The sequence below is a fragment of the Drosophila rhopaloa genome, unplaced genomic scaffold, assembly GCF_018152115.1.
Source record: "Drosophila rhopaloa isolate 14029-0021.01 unplaced genomic scaffold, ASM1815211v1 contig_115, whole genome shotgun sequence".
Classification (NCBI taxonomy): domain Eukaryota; kingdom Metazoa; phylum Arthropoda; class Insecta; order Diptera; family Drosophilidae; genus Drosophila; species Drosophila rhopaloa.
The window spans coordinates 4,039,948-4,057,709 of NW_025334990.1; the positions used below are offsets into that span (position 1 = coordinate 4,039,948).

A 17,762-nucleotide genomic window follows, 5' to 3' on the forward strand; every position below is an offset into this window, starting at 1 on the left:
CGTTCCGCCCCAGCCACTCCTCTCCACCCCCCTCCTTTCCATCGTCCTTGTCAACCGCCATTGAGGCCGTGACGCGGCAGACATGAAAATCGATTATGAAAATCGTTTGTTCAACATTTTTCACGCAGCTACGCAGCGGCAGTGGAAAAGGAGACGGAAAAATGGTGAAAGTGCGGGGAACAGATCGAGAGCTTTTCAGTTGTCGCTGCCTCGTAGATTTCGCTTTTTTGCATTTGCATAAATATTTTAATAGAATTTTCGTCCCTAAAGCGGCTTTCACTATTTTTCAGCTGAGACCGCTCCCATTCATCCCATCCCTCGTCTCGTAAAGATTGATGTTTAATGTGGGGCCCTGGAAAAGGGACGAAAGGAATGAAATGAAATTGACTTATTCAAATAAGTGATTTACCACTTGACGACAACGAAGAACCCAAAACTCGTAAAATACGGCAACAACAAGGAATTTGCATAAAATTGGAAAAGGAACTGCCAAACAACAGCACTCAAAAATGGTTCGGAAACTTACGTTTGGCCATCAAAAATTGAAGTGGGTCTTCTTAACGAAATAAATGCCAAGGTTTGATTGAACGAAATGTTTGGGGAAATCTATCTATTGACGTATTAAATTAATACGGATTCAAGACGAGTGTTAGGTCAAGGGTTAAATGGAAATCTATTTGAATAATAACCAATTTACCTTCCACATTCAAAGGATGAAGTTTACAATACGTATTTAGTTTCCTTAGATCTCAACATAGCTTACTGATTTTCAAGTTTGATATACCTATTTATCAATGAACTAAAATTGGCAGGGATTTGTTGATGTCTAGAGATAAGTTAAGTAAAGCGTGTAAAATAATTTGTAATTCCCTGGAATTATTGACTTAATTAAGATAAGCAAAGACTCATTTCAATTCCTTGTCTTTCGTTCCATAGATCAAGTAAGTCAAATGTCGGGTTATATTTAAAGTCTATCTATGAAGCGACTTTATGCCACACACAAAACACATTTCTTTTAATTAATAATTCCCATTTTATTTTATTGCACATACACGAGTTTTCTTTCCAGGCAAGTTAAATACATTCTTCTTTAAGGCATTTATCTGTTCTTTGGTGCTTTTTGTTGGCTTGTCCACTTCAGGGATATTACGATTATCCATCAACACTTGGTCTCAATGCCTCATTCCCCCTCCCATTAAATGTTTGCAGTGAAATGAATATAAATGACCTGACGCTTTAAATACTAATAGCCAGCAAATTCTCTCTTATCAGAGCAAAAACATTTCTCAACATTTTTCCCGTCACTTTTTATCTCACTCGATGTTCTTCTTTTTTTTTGAATTCTTTTGTGGGCAAAAGAAAAAACTTTTGAACAAGACAATTTGTTAAAAAGGAAAGCTAAGGAAAAAAAGCACTCCTCAGATCCCCTGCGGATGCTCCGACTGTCGTTGATAGATTAACTGTAACGGTGATGGATCATTTACTTAAATTATTAAAATTGCCTACTCAAATTTCACACCCAAATGGAGAGTAAAGTTGCTCCCTACACCAGTCGGTGAATGATTCACTGACTCGCTGACAGGCTGATTGAATGCCCAATGATGGGTTTATGGGGCAGGGAATTTGGAGGAGGAAAAAGGGAACACTTTGAGGTAAATTCACATTCTAAGCCGAGAAAATCTGTCAGAAAACAGCAAAAACAAAACTTGAATTCGAGCGAAAACAAAAATAAAATATTGAGGAAAATACTTTCTATGAGCTCGAGAAAATGTGTCATAGCATGAAAGTTATAATCATTTGATAAATCGCTATAAAATATATCGCTAAGGTGAATAATAATGAAATCCAAAATAATTGCGAAATCTTCTGATTGACCCTTAAACTTTTTTTATTCATTTTGTATATTTTTATTGAATAATTGCCATATAAAATTTGGTCATACTCCCACAGCCTTCGAAATCAATCTGTGTTTGAATACCTTTTTAGCATATAAATATTTTTTTAAAACATTTTTTCACTGCAATTTTACCATAAAAATTTGTTATACATTTTTAAGAGTATTTAAGTTGCCTTGGTCAGTGCTCACTTTTTTCCATCACGCTTTCCTCTGTTTTGTGATAATTTTATCAACATGAAAATCCATTAAAAAGTTTTCTCGTTCGCATTTCAGTTTTCAGGCAGTTTTTAGTTGAAATATTTTCACAGGCAAAGTCTGTGTATCGGCTTACTTTGCTCTTCAGATCCTCTTTCCATCATTTTTCTTCCGTTCTTTTTTTTTTGGGTGTCCTTTGCGCAAAGACTTCCTTGCCGGGGTCATTTTGTGCTGCGATGCGTAAAAGTTTCTCTCCTGTTTTTTTTATATAGATTTTATTTGGCCAGACCCGAGGGCCATATTTGTGCGGCGACCTTTTACACTTTTTATGCTGATTTTCGCAGAATTTTGTGTTTTTTTCCTTGGGCGGGGAAACAATTTTTTGACATTTCATGATTTTTGTACGTTTTTTTGGTGGGTGACAACTGCAAAAGAAATCTGAGATTGAGACTTGAGGTTTTCCTTCATTAGTTAAATAGCCATGGTCTAGTCCAACAGACTGCCAGGGGCTATTTATTCAACTTCCTGGGCAACTAAAGTGTTCAGTTGGCATTTTCAGCACTGATTTAAATAAAGAAAAGGTTGGGTAAACTCTCATCAGAATAAGCACACAAAAAATTCAACCTGAGGCGAATTTTCAGGAATTCATTCATTGTATCGAATATGTCAAGAGCAGAAAAACCCGAACGTCAATCTTTCGGAGAAGAGTCAAAAGCAGGAAACTTCACAATTCAGGTTGGGATAAGGGATTGGGATAAGGGGTGAAAGGTGCGGACGGAACTTGAAGTTCCCCTTGACAAGTTCGTCAGAATTGGTTGCTAATGCAGGAAGTAATTCCAAATGAAATGAAATTCAGGGTAGAAAAAATGTCTCTGATGTTTAAGACAGGGATAACAAAGCAAATGAAGTCGACATATAAACCTTACCTTTTAAATATGAGGGGCAGATTGTAAAATAATAATGTTGTAAGCCTTAAGACAGTTTATCAAGTGCAAATTCCCCTATTGATTTTAACAAAAGTCTTTTAAACTTTCCTCTTGAAATATTTACAGCCTTTAAAACATGCTGTAAGCCGCTTTCCTCAGCTATCTACAAAAATCTGTAAGCAAAGGGTGCGAATCCTCCTTCGATGGCAAACTCCCTTCTGTACACAATTCCCTAATCTGCCCTAAATCGCATTATAAATATTAAAAACATTCTCCTCCCCCTTTTCGTTCGTGCCAGACCCATTTGCCATGATTAATTACAAGGTATCAGTACAATTTTGTTATCCCATCAATTTGAGGCAACTTTGGCAACAAACCCCCCCCCCCTCCGAAGTTCCCTCTTTTCCAGAAAGTAACGAACAATTTTCAATAAGCAGCAGCAACGGAGAGCAAAAACCGCATCTTGCTTCGAGCCAAAGTCGTAGCCTAATCCCCCCAATCAATCTGTTGACCTTCAACCCAAAATGGCTTACACATACACAAAAACCCCGCCACATATATATATACCGAACTTAGTCAGGCATGAAAACGTTTTCCCATTTGGCAGCAATTAAAGAGCTTCAAATGAATTTATATACACATCCATAAATTAAACGAGTCCTGGCTCCTACCGCTCTTCATTCATTTCATTTAAGTTAATTAGATTCAATAATTTTGAGGCCTAAAGCATAGAAATGCCACACAGACCGGCTATCCGAAGAGCCCTAAGTCGGAATGGCTGCTGCGTGCCCAAAATTTCTAAATAGCCAACATAAATTGAGATTTATATGGGCGCTTAGGTGGCCATCATAGTCCTGGTCCTTGGTCCTTCTCGCCGTTCTTGGCCCTCATCCTGATATTGCTCCTGGTCCTGGAGCAATTGAAATTTGCCAATTTCGTAGATTTTTATGTGCATGCACTAAAAGTGAAAATTTAACGTGCCTATAAAGGGACGAAATGTGATGCCTATTTGGTGTGCTCTGTAATTATCTTTGATGAGGGTATACTATTTCGGGGGATTTCGCTCATTCGGAAAACAATCGATATGTTCAACAATAAGTAGGTTGTTGCATAGATACATCCTTGCCATAAATTAATATATTTTAATATGAAAAACTTTGTTTTTTATTGGTTCTTGATTATCAAAATGATTTAATTTTTAATTCTTTTAAAAAGAGATGATACATATTGCTAGAATTTTTTAAATACTGTTTCAATTGTCTAAATAAATTACTTGACAATTGATGAATTTGTGCCTTTATGTTTTTTTATTTTGAAATATATAATATATACGATTTTAACGTTAAAGTCCATTCGCTTGCACAATGAAAATGGCTACCCATTTTGCCATGCCTACTCATTTTTTTTGTGGACTTTTCAGAACGGAAATCCAAAAAGTTGATGGATAAAGCACAAAAAGAGAGATAAAAATTGGCTCCGTATATTAAACGCTGCGGAAATTGTTTCATCAATTTGTTAATAAAACGCACATACAAGCGACCAAAGAGGGAAAGAGTAAAAGAGACAGATAAATGTGGGACAGAGGCAGAGACAAACGTTTGACTTAATAAAATAAATTGTATAAATTGAAGTCTGTCATTTTGAGATTCCCAGGCGTAACATCACAGCCCCTCACATAAAACATAACAAATTGCATGAAATTTACGTGTGAGCGAGTGGGTCTGTGTGTATATCTGTATGTGTTGGAAGTCCCCTGGAAAACCCCCGGAAAATTGTCATGCATGGCATGAACAGCTCGACTGAACTCGACTCGACTCGACTCGACTCCCCCAGTAAAATAGCAACTGGAGGAGCAACAAATTTCTAGGCCTCAAGTCCGAATGGCAAAAGACAATCAAGTCAGTCACAGGCGACACACACGCACACACACTTGTCCCTCTGTTCGTGGCATTTGCTCCTTTTAGAGTACATGTGTGCGTTGGTGTCCTGGCCACATCCTGTTGTTGGCCCTATTCCTGACACACGAACTCAAGCAGCAAAACACTGGGCTCAGATCACTTGGGTGAAGATGTTGCCAGGCGGCGAGATTGAGTTGTCTCCTTGTTGAAACGGAGTGGATTTCCAGCCGGAAAAAGGTTTCACAGAATTCAATAAGAGTCTTAAGTATTTATATGAAATATTTTGTTTAATATAGATGTGAATGCGTTGGACATTTTTAAACAGGTAAGGAATTACAAAATAAATAACAAAAACCTTGATTTATTCACACCTGCATGTGTTGCTCAGTCAAGTTTAACTTAAATTACAACTTCAGGCAAATATACTGATTCAATGTTGAATATGCTGTCAGAAATAAATTTAATAATAATTTAATAAACTATTGCAGTACAATGCAGTACTTTAAGGCTCTTAATACTTCACTCAGGGACCCTTAAGAATATTATATATATATATTGAAAACATTATAATTTGGTGGGATTACAATTATAAATTACTATATTTTAGCTGGATTTTAACATATTTAATATTTCTTAAATACCTTGATGAGCATACATAAATCAAATGCTATTTGTTTGTTCATATGCTTTAATCCTAATGTTTAACTCCCGATTAATTGACGTCGATAAGAATGATTTATAAAGATGGATGCACCTAATTCGCACGCACATGGACGCTGTTTTCAAGTTGATATCATTTATAAATCTACTTTATTCCTGCCCATCAATCGCCCGGGCATAGATAGACTATTTTTACGGGTATTTGTGCTATCTTCCTTCCATTCTGAACATCAGGACATGCTGAGATAATAAAACTTATAGCAGACAATTTAAGGCACAAGCGAAAAAAAAATGGGAGCAACGGCAAAAGCGGAGGCTAAGTAAACTGAAATGGACTCGCAAGACTCACGTGCAGATAAAAATAACGGCAGGAAAATGACAAAGGCAGCATGAGAAGCCACGTGGGGAAATGGAGGGAGATGGAAAGTGGAAAGTTGAGAGGAGAAAGCAAGGAACAACAACAATGGATGCGAAGAACAAATACAAGGAAAGGCACGAGCTTGCAATTTAATACGCAGATAAACACACACAAAGAAAACAGTCAAGTGGCGGAGTGGGAAATATTCACCGGGAAAAATCACTGATGGAATGAAAAACTAAAAAATTGTTTTTTTCTGACAATGTTAAAATGTGTTATTTTTATTAATATTTATTTTGTGTTTTTTGGACTTGCCAAATGAATTACCAAAGGTTTAAATAAAATTTAAAAATGCAATCGTGCTCTTTTAATATTTATTCTTAGGATTGAAGCTTACTTTAAGTCACAATTTTAGGGATTCAAATCTCTGGAGATGTGGCACGCCGAATTATTTTAGTTTGATAGCCATTTCTGTCAGTGTTTTAGTAGAGGAAGCTAAAAGAACTAAGGCACATGATGAAGTCGAGCACGGCACGCACATGTCTAAATTTATCCACGAACTAGGTAGCCCCACATCTCCACCGCCCCGCAGATCGAGTGATATCGGTTGAATGACACGACATGTAGCGATGCTTAGCTCCAATTTCCCACCGCCCCCCGAACAAGCGGCTCATCCTCTTGCGTTCGTTGTTGTAGGCGCGCTTGTTGCTGATTATGTTGATGATGCATGTTGTAATGTTGTTTAGGCTGATGTTTTGGCATAGACTGCTCACCATTGCGCCCCACGCTACATGTATTCCACTTTCCGCGGACAAAGCAAAGCCAAGCGAATGCAATTTGTAGCAATTGTATGGCGTACTACCCCTCGAAATCCAAAAAGCCTTCGGGCGGCGGAGCAGTCTGCCATCTTTGATGTGTTTGACAAGCTCTCCGGGGAGGCTGAGGCCAGGGTTTACCATGCGAAAGGTTATTAATATTTATACGGCTCTCCGAAAGCAGACAGCTAAAGCAGCCGCAGCCGATTAGTGCGAGGCGTTTAATTTGCGGACGGAACAATGGGGCGTATGAGCAATGTTGATGTTGATTTGGCTTGCCATCTATCGTGCTGCGAGCTAAATTGCCTGCCAAAAGGATAATGGTTTCAGTTGGGTACAGTTCTGCTTTAGCTTGCGGGCGGCTTAGGTTATTTTGTGTGTCTTGATTTAAGGGCAAACATTCAAAATCACACCCTCTTTTCTAAACTATACAATTTACTTTTAGGAACATTAAAAAAAAATGTAAAGTAACAGCTAAAGGTTTCCATATCTTTATAAACTCGTTGGCTCAATTTTTTAATGACTGTTATTAAAGCAATATTTTATTTAGTTTTTGTTCAAAAATTCAAACCAAAATGTATAAAGCCCTCTTTACAAAGTCCCATTTTTCTTATGATTTTCTTTCCATTTCTCCGTACAAGGTGTAAGCACCTGTTTGAGTTTCTGATTTAACACACCGCTTTGTTGGGAATTGAGTAATCTCTCTGCAATCAGATCCGATTCATGTGTAAAAAATTGAATACATGAAATTTGATCTTAAATTGCTGAATACAAATTAGAATCATTTTACTATTGTATAACGAACAAATTTAGTTTATTTGCACATTCTGCTCAATAAAATTTCAGCTCTTAAATGTTAAAAGTTTCCACTTACATAATCCTGATGAATATTAGAAAAGCAAGGTACAATTTACTAATTAATCTCATAATTCCATCAAACATCTCATCAAATTTTACGAATTGCAAGTCATTAATTAAATACGATAAATATTTCGTATTCATATTCCAGAAACCAAACCGAAAATTAAGAGCTTAACAAACCCAGCCAGTTTCACCTCCCCCGTTCAACTTTGAGTTTCCACTTCTTTTCCTGCATTTTAATTGCAAATTTTCCACAGACTCTCCGCAGATGTGTTGACTGAAGAGCTTAACTCAGACTTGGTTGCCGAAAGAAAACTTTTGAGACTAATAAAAGATTTCTGATACGTGCGAAAGAAATATTCATGAATTTCCATGAAAATTAAATTAAAAAACTTATTTTCATGTGGTGGTGAAACAAAGGGAGAAGGGAGCCACGCGTAATAAACAAGTTAAAACTCTAACCATAATTTGGTTTATTTTTTTCCCTGGCTGCCAGTAAACAAGAAAACAAAGCTTCATAAATTCAAGCCGCAGCATACATGTGCCCCTTCCCTTTTTGAAAACCATTCTGGCGTCGGCTACAGTTTATGGAAGTTTTTCCTCTATTTTTGTTTATTTTTTTTGAGTAGCTTCCTCAATTGCGGCTTTTGGCTTTGGCAACATAGTTAAGATACAAGAGCCAAGACAAGATGGTTTTCCTCCATTTTTCGCTTTTCCCCGCAGTAGGCAAAGTTTTGCTTTTACACTCAATTACAATGCAGAAAGTTTGACAGGAAATTACTGTATGGCAAAGTTGTGAGTGTTTTTGTAAAGCTTTTTCAACTCTCGAAAATCGCCCACCATAGCGACCCGGTTAATATGAGATACTAGATTCTTAACCACAAATACTGTACAAACCCATGCCAAAAAGCAGCGTTAAAATCTTTGTTAAGTCTTTGGGTTGTCCAAAACAAAAGTATATAATTCACATTGTATGTTCTGCAATTGAATTGCTGGGTTTTCTTTAGCTGCTGCTACCTTTGAAACAAGAGAAAACTTTTGGTAATTGAAAGTATAACAAACTAACAAAATTATTTGCCATACAATCCACGTCACGGCAAAATACGAGTGACAGAAATTTCCATAAATCAAAGCTATTCGTGCATATAAATAAATCAAATCAAAGGCTGCATAATCGCAAGAGCAAATAAACATTGTGCGCGCTGCACAAAGCTGACACGGATACAAATTTATTTCAATATTTGCTTTAACAAATTGCTCAAAATCACAGAGCAAACAAACTCACCGCACACACGAAAACACACAAAGAAATTAATAAAAATGTATTGCATTTGAATTTGTCTCCCCGCCCTTGTGAAGCGGACATAAAACAATTACAGAGGCACCAACAAAATGGGGACAACACAATATTTTTATTGTAAATGAAACGAAAACAAATTTTACGCGTAGGCATAAAAAATGTAACACGCCGAAAAGCAAAATAAAAAACCAAATATGGTTTCCGAAGTTTGTTTCACAAAAAGCCGGCGGACATTTTTTCACCTGGAAAATGTTAAAAATATTATAAATTCATTCTGCGTTCCGTGCATGCAAATGTATTCAATGTGCTTAAGGTGTTTCATATATTTTTCATCGGTTTATTTGAATTATTTGCAAGTTTGTGCAAGGAATTGAAAAAAGTGGCGGGCAAAAAACGGTAGGAAGTGAAATTGAATTGATTTTAATGGAGAGTAAATGTATAAAATGAAAATAAATCTTCATATTCGTAGACCAAACTTGGAATTATTTTTAAATGGTGAGAACAGATGTGTCGGACTTTTTAAAATCATTTTTTACTTGCAGGATTTCAATGCGAATAACTTAAGCAATCAATCATTACTAAATGGCTATTTAAATCATGATTAAACCGATTAAAAATAAATAAAATCAAACATCTACACCAACGATGTAAATGGTATTTTAAAAACTGACAATAAGACCACACATTAAACAGTGCTCTAAGAGTTTATTATGAACGTGTTCGTAGGTATATTTATCTAGTTTATCTTTAAAGAGCGATCTTGTTTGAATATGATATGAACATTTATATACTATTTCAAAAAACATCACCTTTTTTTTAGCAGAAGTTCATAATTTTACTTAATTTTAGTGCATCATGGTCACAAAGAAAGCAAAAAGAACCGCTTTAGTCGAGTGCATTGACTATCAATTACCTATTGTTTTGTTAGACAGTTATATTGTCGTAGCAAGAAAATGTGGAATATGAAAAAAATTCTCATATAGACAAATGCACACACATACGGACATATCTAAATACTAGACTGTCGTAACCCTTACTATTTACATACTTTTCAACGAATACATTATACCCTTTTAATCTGCAAGATTGAAGAATTTATTAAAGCCGACACAATCAAATATAAGATAAGTTAAATAAAATATTTATTGTAGTACAATTATTATTGTCTAATCAAAACCGTGACATTAAAATAGGAAAAGTATTTTGAATTACAAGTATCCAGTATCAGATATTTAAATAATTCTTAAAAGTCGCGAAACATTTGGTTTTAAACTTAGTTTCGAAAAACCAACTGACTTTTGGACGGTTTCACGCACAGATGTTACAGTAAATTACTAAAAGGCCAAACTGATGTGGATATAAGGAAATCCCTAGAGTCTTTCAAATGTTTTGTTTAAATTTATTATTTCCACGGAACTCCAAACCCAATTAAACTTTCCGAAACACTCCCCAATGCCAGAAACCCCTGTCTTAAAGATGCACATTCACATATAACCAGGCCACTGCTCTGGGGCAATTACACATCGTTTCATTATGAAATTTATCGTATTACGTTGATGAAATCACATGAAGAGGTTGTGGGGAATGTCTTTCAGAAGGCAGCAGCCTCCGTTGCCGTTTCGCTTAATTTCCCCATTGGCTGATGAATCTATATGTGCGCAGACTTCGGTGGGCGGGTTGTGTGTAAGTCACATTTGCTGCTAGAATTGTTTAATATTGTGCGGCAGGCTCAACAATTACAAAAGGATAGGGAAGAGTCCTTGTTGGAGTGCGTGGGTTTGTGTGTGTTCATAATTACACATGAATTTCAATATCCTGCGGCTCCGTTGGCTTTCCTCTCGAAAAGCCCTTTGCCACATCCTTTCGCTCGCTGTCAATATTTGCCCGGCTCTACTTCCCCAACTTAATGACATTTGCTATATTTGGCTTGACTTTAAAATGTTGCCAAACGATTTTAACAAGGCGCAACAAAGGAGCTTTCCCATTTTGGATTCCCCCACTCCGAAAACTTTCCATTTCCTATTTCTATTTGCCAAAACTCTTTCCACCCCGAAAATCTTTGGCAATTTTCGTGGAAAAGTTTTTAATGTACTCGCGCTGTGTTTTGTGGTTCTGTGTTGTGTATTTGTATTTTGTATTTGCTTTTGCCCGCCCTGCCGAGTGGGCGTGGCAGCTGCCTTGCGCCTTGTAATTGAGTGTAAGCGCTAATTGGAATTTTGATGAAGTTCGGCGGGAATTTGGCAACAGTTTAGGTCGAAGAAGGACGAAAGGATTTCGGAGCGTTGGCAATTATGTAAGTAGCAGTTGAGAATGTTTCGAATTTCGTGTGGTCGCTGATTGGTGGGGGAGGGGGAGGGGGTGACGCTAGGGAATGGGTTAAGTGAGTGTGGAAAAGCTTCTTGTAGTCGCCCGAGTCGGGATTAAGTATACGCCATGCGGAACGACTCGAGCTCGCCTCAAGAGCTCGTGTGCTGGCAATTGATAACTCGCTGGCAAGAAATTTAAAGTTTCCTTCCAACTTTTCCCCGGAATCAGCCTCAAAATTCATATCAGCTACAAGTTCTTAAGAGGCAAAGGGAGCCAAAAACTTTACAGCCCAGAAGGCGTACGTCTCATAATTGACTCTTTTATTTTTCTAAGCCGTTGCTCAGGCTTGCAATTATACATTAAAGTTTACTAAAACCGAAGGGAATACAAATAATAAGTAAAATTAAAAATTTTAAAATCAAAATTAAAAAGTAGTTAAAATAAAAAAAAGTTAAGGTATATTTTTTACACTCTGTTTTAATGGTTGGTTATAAATAATGTACAATTTAAATCAATTAAATAATACCTTAATTAACTTTTCTGATGATCCTAATTTAAAAGTTTCAAATGTTTCTTTATTTTTAGTTGCAAAACAAGAAAGGAAGTAAACTTCGGCAAGCCGAAGTTTTTATACCCTTGCAGTTATTACAAAATGACTACATTTCGATTTATATTATTACATTACTAAAAACAAGAAAGGAAAGCTAACTTCGGGCGGAGCCGAAGTTGAAATACCCTTGCAGAATATTCTGCAAATTATATTCTCCAGAATTATTCATGATGCATTCTTAGTACTCATAAAAAATCCCAACTTCCTAACTTTAATAACACCAAAGTTATGGCATTTCCAATCGTTCAGTTATATGACAACTATAGAATATAGTCGGCCGATCCTTATGAAATTTGATATGTCGTATTGATTGGGCAAAAATAAAACCCATAGAAAGTCCCAACTTCCTAACTTAACAAACACCAAAGTTATGGCATTCCCGATCAATCAGTTATATGGCAGCTATAAGATATAGTCGGCCAATCCTTATGAAATTTGGTAGGTCGGATTAATTGGCCAAATATAAAACCCATAGAAAATCCCAACTTTCTAACTTTACAAACACTAAAGTTATGGCATTTCCGATCAATCAGTTATATAGCAGCTATAGGATATAGTCGGCCGATCCTTATGAAATTTGGTACGTCGTATTGATTGGCCAAATATAAAACCCATAGAAAGTCCCAACTTCCTAACTTAACAAACAGCAGAGTTATGGCATTTCCGATTAATCAGTTATATGGCAGCTATAGGATATAGTCGGCCGATCCCGGCCGTTCCGACTTATATACTGCGTGCAAAGGAAAGAAGGGTGTGTGCAAAGTTTGAATTCGATATCTTTAAAACTGAGAGACTAGTTCGCGTAGAAACAGACAGACGGACAGACAGACGGACAGACGGACAGACGGACAGACGGACAGACGGACAGACGGACATGGCTATATCAACTCAGGAGGTGATCCTGATCAAGAATATATATACTTTATAGGGTCGGAGATGTCTCCTTCACTGCGTTGCACACTTTTGACCAAAATTATAATACCCTCTGCAAGGGTATAACAATGAAGCTATGTCGATTTTGCGCTGCATTTGGCCATCGTTTCTATGGTAGCTATATAATATCGTTGTCCGATTAATATAGTGTATTGCATAGTGTATTGTAATTTCAGTCAAAGTTTGCAACGCAGTGGAGGAGACATTTCCGACCCTTTAAAGTATAGATATTCTTGATCAGCATCACCAGGAGAGTCGATCTAGACGGACGGACGGACGGACAGACGGACATGGCTATATAAACTCTCCTGGTGATGCTGAAACTTTAAAACGCTCTTCTGAAAAGTTTCCATTTCAAAGTCGGTGTACACGATCCTTCAAAATCTAGCGGACGGATCGTTTTGAGATTTTGCACAGTATTTCTCTACTAAATTCCTCAGGTAACGCTGTCGAGTTTTTTTTTTTTTAATTTTGTATTTTTGGAGCAACAAATATCTCGACGTTTTGGGCGAAAATCGGTGTTTTTAGTGCCTTAAAAAATCGAAAAAAATAAAAAATTGACAGCGTTACCTGAGGAATCTTGTCCTCTAACTAATGCAATTTGATTTTTTTCATTTGAGATGATTCTGTCACAATTATCGTGTTCACCGTAAAAAGTGTTTTCGTCGAGGCGGCGCCGGAGCTGAGACTATCCGTATCGCCCATAAAAATTCTTTAAAAATGACCGATTTTGCACCGAACTGATGAAACTAGCTTTTATGTTATCTTATTTCTGATTAGCGAAAATGAAAGAAAATTTGTAGTATCCCCAAATTTTTTCATAAGTGATTCTTTACTAAAAATACTTGTTAAGCCCCTCTTTACCGAATTGACATGTTTAAAATAAGCTTCACCAATAAATTTTTTAAACTTTTAATACATTGTCATTAATTTATCAGTTTGGTTTTTTGAGTTAAATACTTTTTATAATGGATTTTTTTTAAACTTTTAGTGATGGGTTTTCATTGTTTTCTTTTTTTTTTCAAAACAATATGATTAAATCCCGATTCCTTCTCACGATATAAAGTATTTGCTTTTGCTCCAAGAATTCAATTTGTTTGTTATTCAGCATCGTGCATAATAGACTCTTTTATCAGATCTAGAGTAAATCTGACAAAGAAAGTCTTTAAATATTTGTTGCTATTTGATAAAAAAAATGTAAAAATAAGCGGAATCATCAGTCTCGATTTCTGAGATATCATAGTCAGAATCTAAAAAGATGACATCATTTAAGAAAGTATCAGAATCTCCTTCCTCATTCTTAGGAATTTGACGGTTAAAAGTGATCAACTCGAACAAATTGTCCTCGTTTTCTGAGTTTTCTACACTGCCTCCATTCCATTGAATAATTTTATTTTCTGAACTCCAAAGTCATTAGGAAGAGGTGGGTCCACATTCACATTCTGAAATCATTTATCAATAAATATAAATCCCTTAATGGTAAATACTTACCAAGAGCTTGCGAGACTCTTTTTATACCCTTGCAGAGGGTATTATAATTTTGGTCAAAAGTGTGCAACGCAGTGAAGGAGACATCTCCGACCCTATAAAGTATATATATTCTTGATCAGGATCACCTCCTGAGTTGATATAGCCATGTCCGTCTGTCCGTCTGTCCGTCTGTCCGTCTGTCCGTCTGTCCGTCTGTCTGTCCGTCTGTCTGTTTCTACGCGAACTAGTCTCTCAGTTTTAAAGATATCGAATTCAAACTTTGCACACACCCTTCTTTCCTTTGCACGCAGTATATAAGTCGGAACGGCCGGGATCGGCCGACTATATCCTATAGCTGCCATATAACTGATTAATCGGAAATGCCATAACTCTGCTGTTTGTTAAGTTAGGAAGTTGGGACTTTCTATGGGTTTTATATTTGGCCAATCAATACGACGTACCAAATTTCATAAGGATCGGCCGACTATATCCTATAGCTGCTATATAACTGATTGATCGGAAATGCCATAACTTTAGTGTTTGTAAAGTTAGAAAGTTGGGATTTTCTATGGGTTTTATATTTGGCCAATTAATCCGACCTACCAAATTTCATAAGGATTGGCCGACTATATCTTATAGCTGCCATATAACTGATTGATCGGGAATGCCATAACTTTGGTGTTTGTTAAGTTAGGAAGTTGGGACTTTCTATGGGTTTTATTTTTGCCCAATCAATACGACATATCAAATTTCATAAGGATCGGCCGACTATATTCTATAGTTGTCATATAACTGAACGATTGGAAATGCCATAACTTTGGTGTTATTAAAGTTAGGAAGTTGGGATTTTTTATGAGTACTAAGAATGCATCATGAATAATTCTGGAGAATATAATTTGCAGAATATTCTGCAAGGGTATTTCAACTTCGGCTCCGCCCGAAGTTAGCTTTCCTTTCTTGTTCATTAACATTCCGAAAATAAATACCACAACTAACCATACAACATATAGACTGGTCATTTCATACAATTAAAATGGACAAAAAAATTCTGTAGCGACAATCCTCCGGGCTCTAAGCAACTCATTGCACGAGTTCAGTCGCAGAAACGCGCATTTTGAAGAAGGTTGCGCCTGCGCTTGAATTGGTCTTTATATGTATGCGTGCACCCCTGTATGAGAATGCATGAACACGCATACATATAAAGACCAATTCAAGCGCAGGCGCAACCTTCTTCAAAATGCGCGTCTTTGCGACTAAACGACTGAACTCGTGCAATGAGTGCATCGAGCATCAAAAGATTAAGAATGAGAGCGCAAGAACCCGAACGCACACGAAGTGTCCGGGGGGCTACAGAATTATTTCGTTGTATGAAATGACCAGTCTATATGTTGTATGGTTAGTGGTAATAGATTATTTGTATAACTACAAAAGCTTATTAACCTTAACTAACTTAGTTATCTGTTTGTTGTTATACAAATTAATTGGTTTGAACCATCGCTAAATTTCAGATTTTTCGCCAGGAAAGTGTGACCAAAACGGAATTAGTCAGAAATATCAAAAAGGCAGGCTTTTGTGGCACCCACGCCTCCACCTGGTCACATTTTCTGGCTCGGCAGTTCTACAACAGAAATTAATTCAATCGCCGGGAATTTCTGGAACAATGAAGTTGTTTTTATCCGTGTGCGTGGTGGCCCTGGTGGCCGGAATTGCCGTTGCCGATGACAGCAAAGGGCCCAAAGTGACTGAGAAGGTAGGTGCTCCTTTGTTTTCGTACTTTCCAGTATTTTGTATACTTAAACACCATCTCCCTCGCACTCACACACACACCCGCTTGGCAATAAATCAAGTAAGATGATTGTTAATAATACATTAATTTTGTTTGCATAGGTTTTCTTTGACATCACCATTGACGGCAAGCCCACAGGTCGCATCGAAATCGGCTTGTTCGGCAAGACCGTTCCGAAAACGGTGAAGATCTTCCGGGAGCAGGCGCTGAAGCCCGCGGGCGAAGGGTGAGTACCGGGGGGTTGGAGGGTACCTTGTACCGCTACGCTCCCAAAAGTTTGCCGCCGATTAGCGGCACTCGCACACCAGCACAGCTTTACCGTTTATACATACATAGGTTATAGCGGGGCTCTTAGATTGAAGGAATTACATGGCGTTAAAGCGACCAATCATCCGCTGACAGAGCGAATCTCGGGAATAGTTAAGACTAATGGGTTAACAAAGTCCACTCTCTAGACTCATCGTAATCCCCCAAACATCAGAAAACCTTGCTTAAAAATACATACATATACATATACAAATTGTTCATATCTGATGGCCTCTGGTTACTAAATTCCGGGCTCAAATCACACCGCTTTGCAATAAATTTATCTTATTTATATATTTATGATATTTCAACAACAAATTAAAATAATAATTTGTTAAATGCCGGTATCTACATAGTCTTAAATCATCTTACTGACAATCAAATATTTTTGTTTTCCATGCAGCTACAAGGGCAGCATGTTCCACTTCATTAGAAAGGGCTTAATGATTAAGGGTGGTGGATACGGCACTGAAAGACCCCCACTCAACGTGTACGATGATGACTACGATGATGAAAATGAGAACACCAAGCTGAGGGAATACGACGCCGGCTGGCTGTTCATGGACAACGATGGTAAGTTCTTCATCAACACCAAGGAGATCAGCTTGGTAGGCGAACGCCCAGTCTTCTTCGGCAAGATCCTGTCGGGCATGAATGTGGTGCGCCAGATCGAGAACTTGCCCACCTATGCCTCCGGTCTTCCCATCAAGGATGTGGTCATCGCCAACAGCGGCAGCATCCCCGTCCCGGAGGCCAAGGCCGATGCCACCGATTAAACTGGTTTGAAGGCAGCCTCTATGTACGGATCCTTATCATCTTATTTAAGTATAAAAGCATATTCGATTTTTCCAGACATTTGCATTTACCATTTGCATTCGCCATGTTTATTTACATTCTGTTCCGTAAGCAAGTAGCTCTGCTCAACTAAAAAAGATATGGCATAAATAAAGAACATTGTTTGTGATAGAGGAGATGGATTCGTTCTTTTCAACTCTGTTGCGTGTCTATACCATAATGGGTCAGTGGTGTTTAGGTTAAATGAACCGGTTTTGGAACCCCTTCCATCGCTTTCTAAACTTTTGTGTTTACTTACGGCAATGTTAAATAGTTAAATTTAAAATATTTTTAAAGTTTTATGGTTGCTTATGTGAATAAAAACTTTTCCCAAGATGTAGAATTTTTTCCTAAGTGCACTTTCACCAACAAACAAGAAGCTGTCCTTGTTTCACCTTTGCTTTTACTGCACTCTTTTTTGTGATTTCGTCCTGCATCTTAACCAGGAAGTTGTGTGTCATAGGAAGCACTTGTGTGACATAATAAAAACTCTCTTTTTCCATGCTGTTTTATGTGTGTGGACCAGGTGGTCCTCCCTATAACACGCTGCACTTTATGCTTTGTCAACAACAACAGCAACGACATCAACGTCATCATCAAGCGGAG

General features: G+C 37.3%; 1 protein-coding gene across 1 annotated transcript; it reads left to right on the plus strand.

The window, feature by feature from the left end:
* The first annotated feature begins 15,841 nt into the window (after positions 1-15,841).
* Positions 15,842-17,293, plus strand: LOC108040358 (peptidyl-prolyl cis-trans isomerase 5-like). Its single transcript, XM_017117814.2, has 3 exons — positions 15,842-15,980; positions 16,118-16,242; positions 16,726-17,293. Exons 1-3 carry the CDS (start codon positions 15,891-15,893, stop codon positions 17,096-17,098), a joined length of 588 nt encoding a protein of 195 aa, XP_016973303.1. The 5' UTR covers positions 15,842-15,890; the 3' UTR covers positions 17,099-17,293.
* Positions 17,294-17,762: the final 469 nt, after the last annotated feature.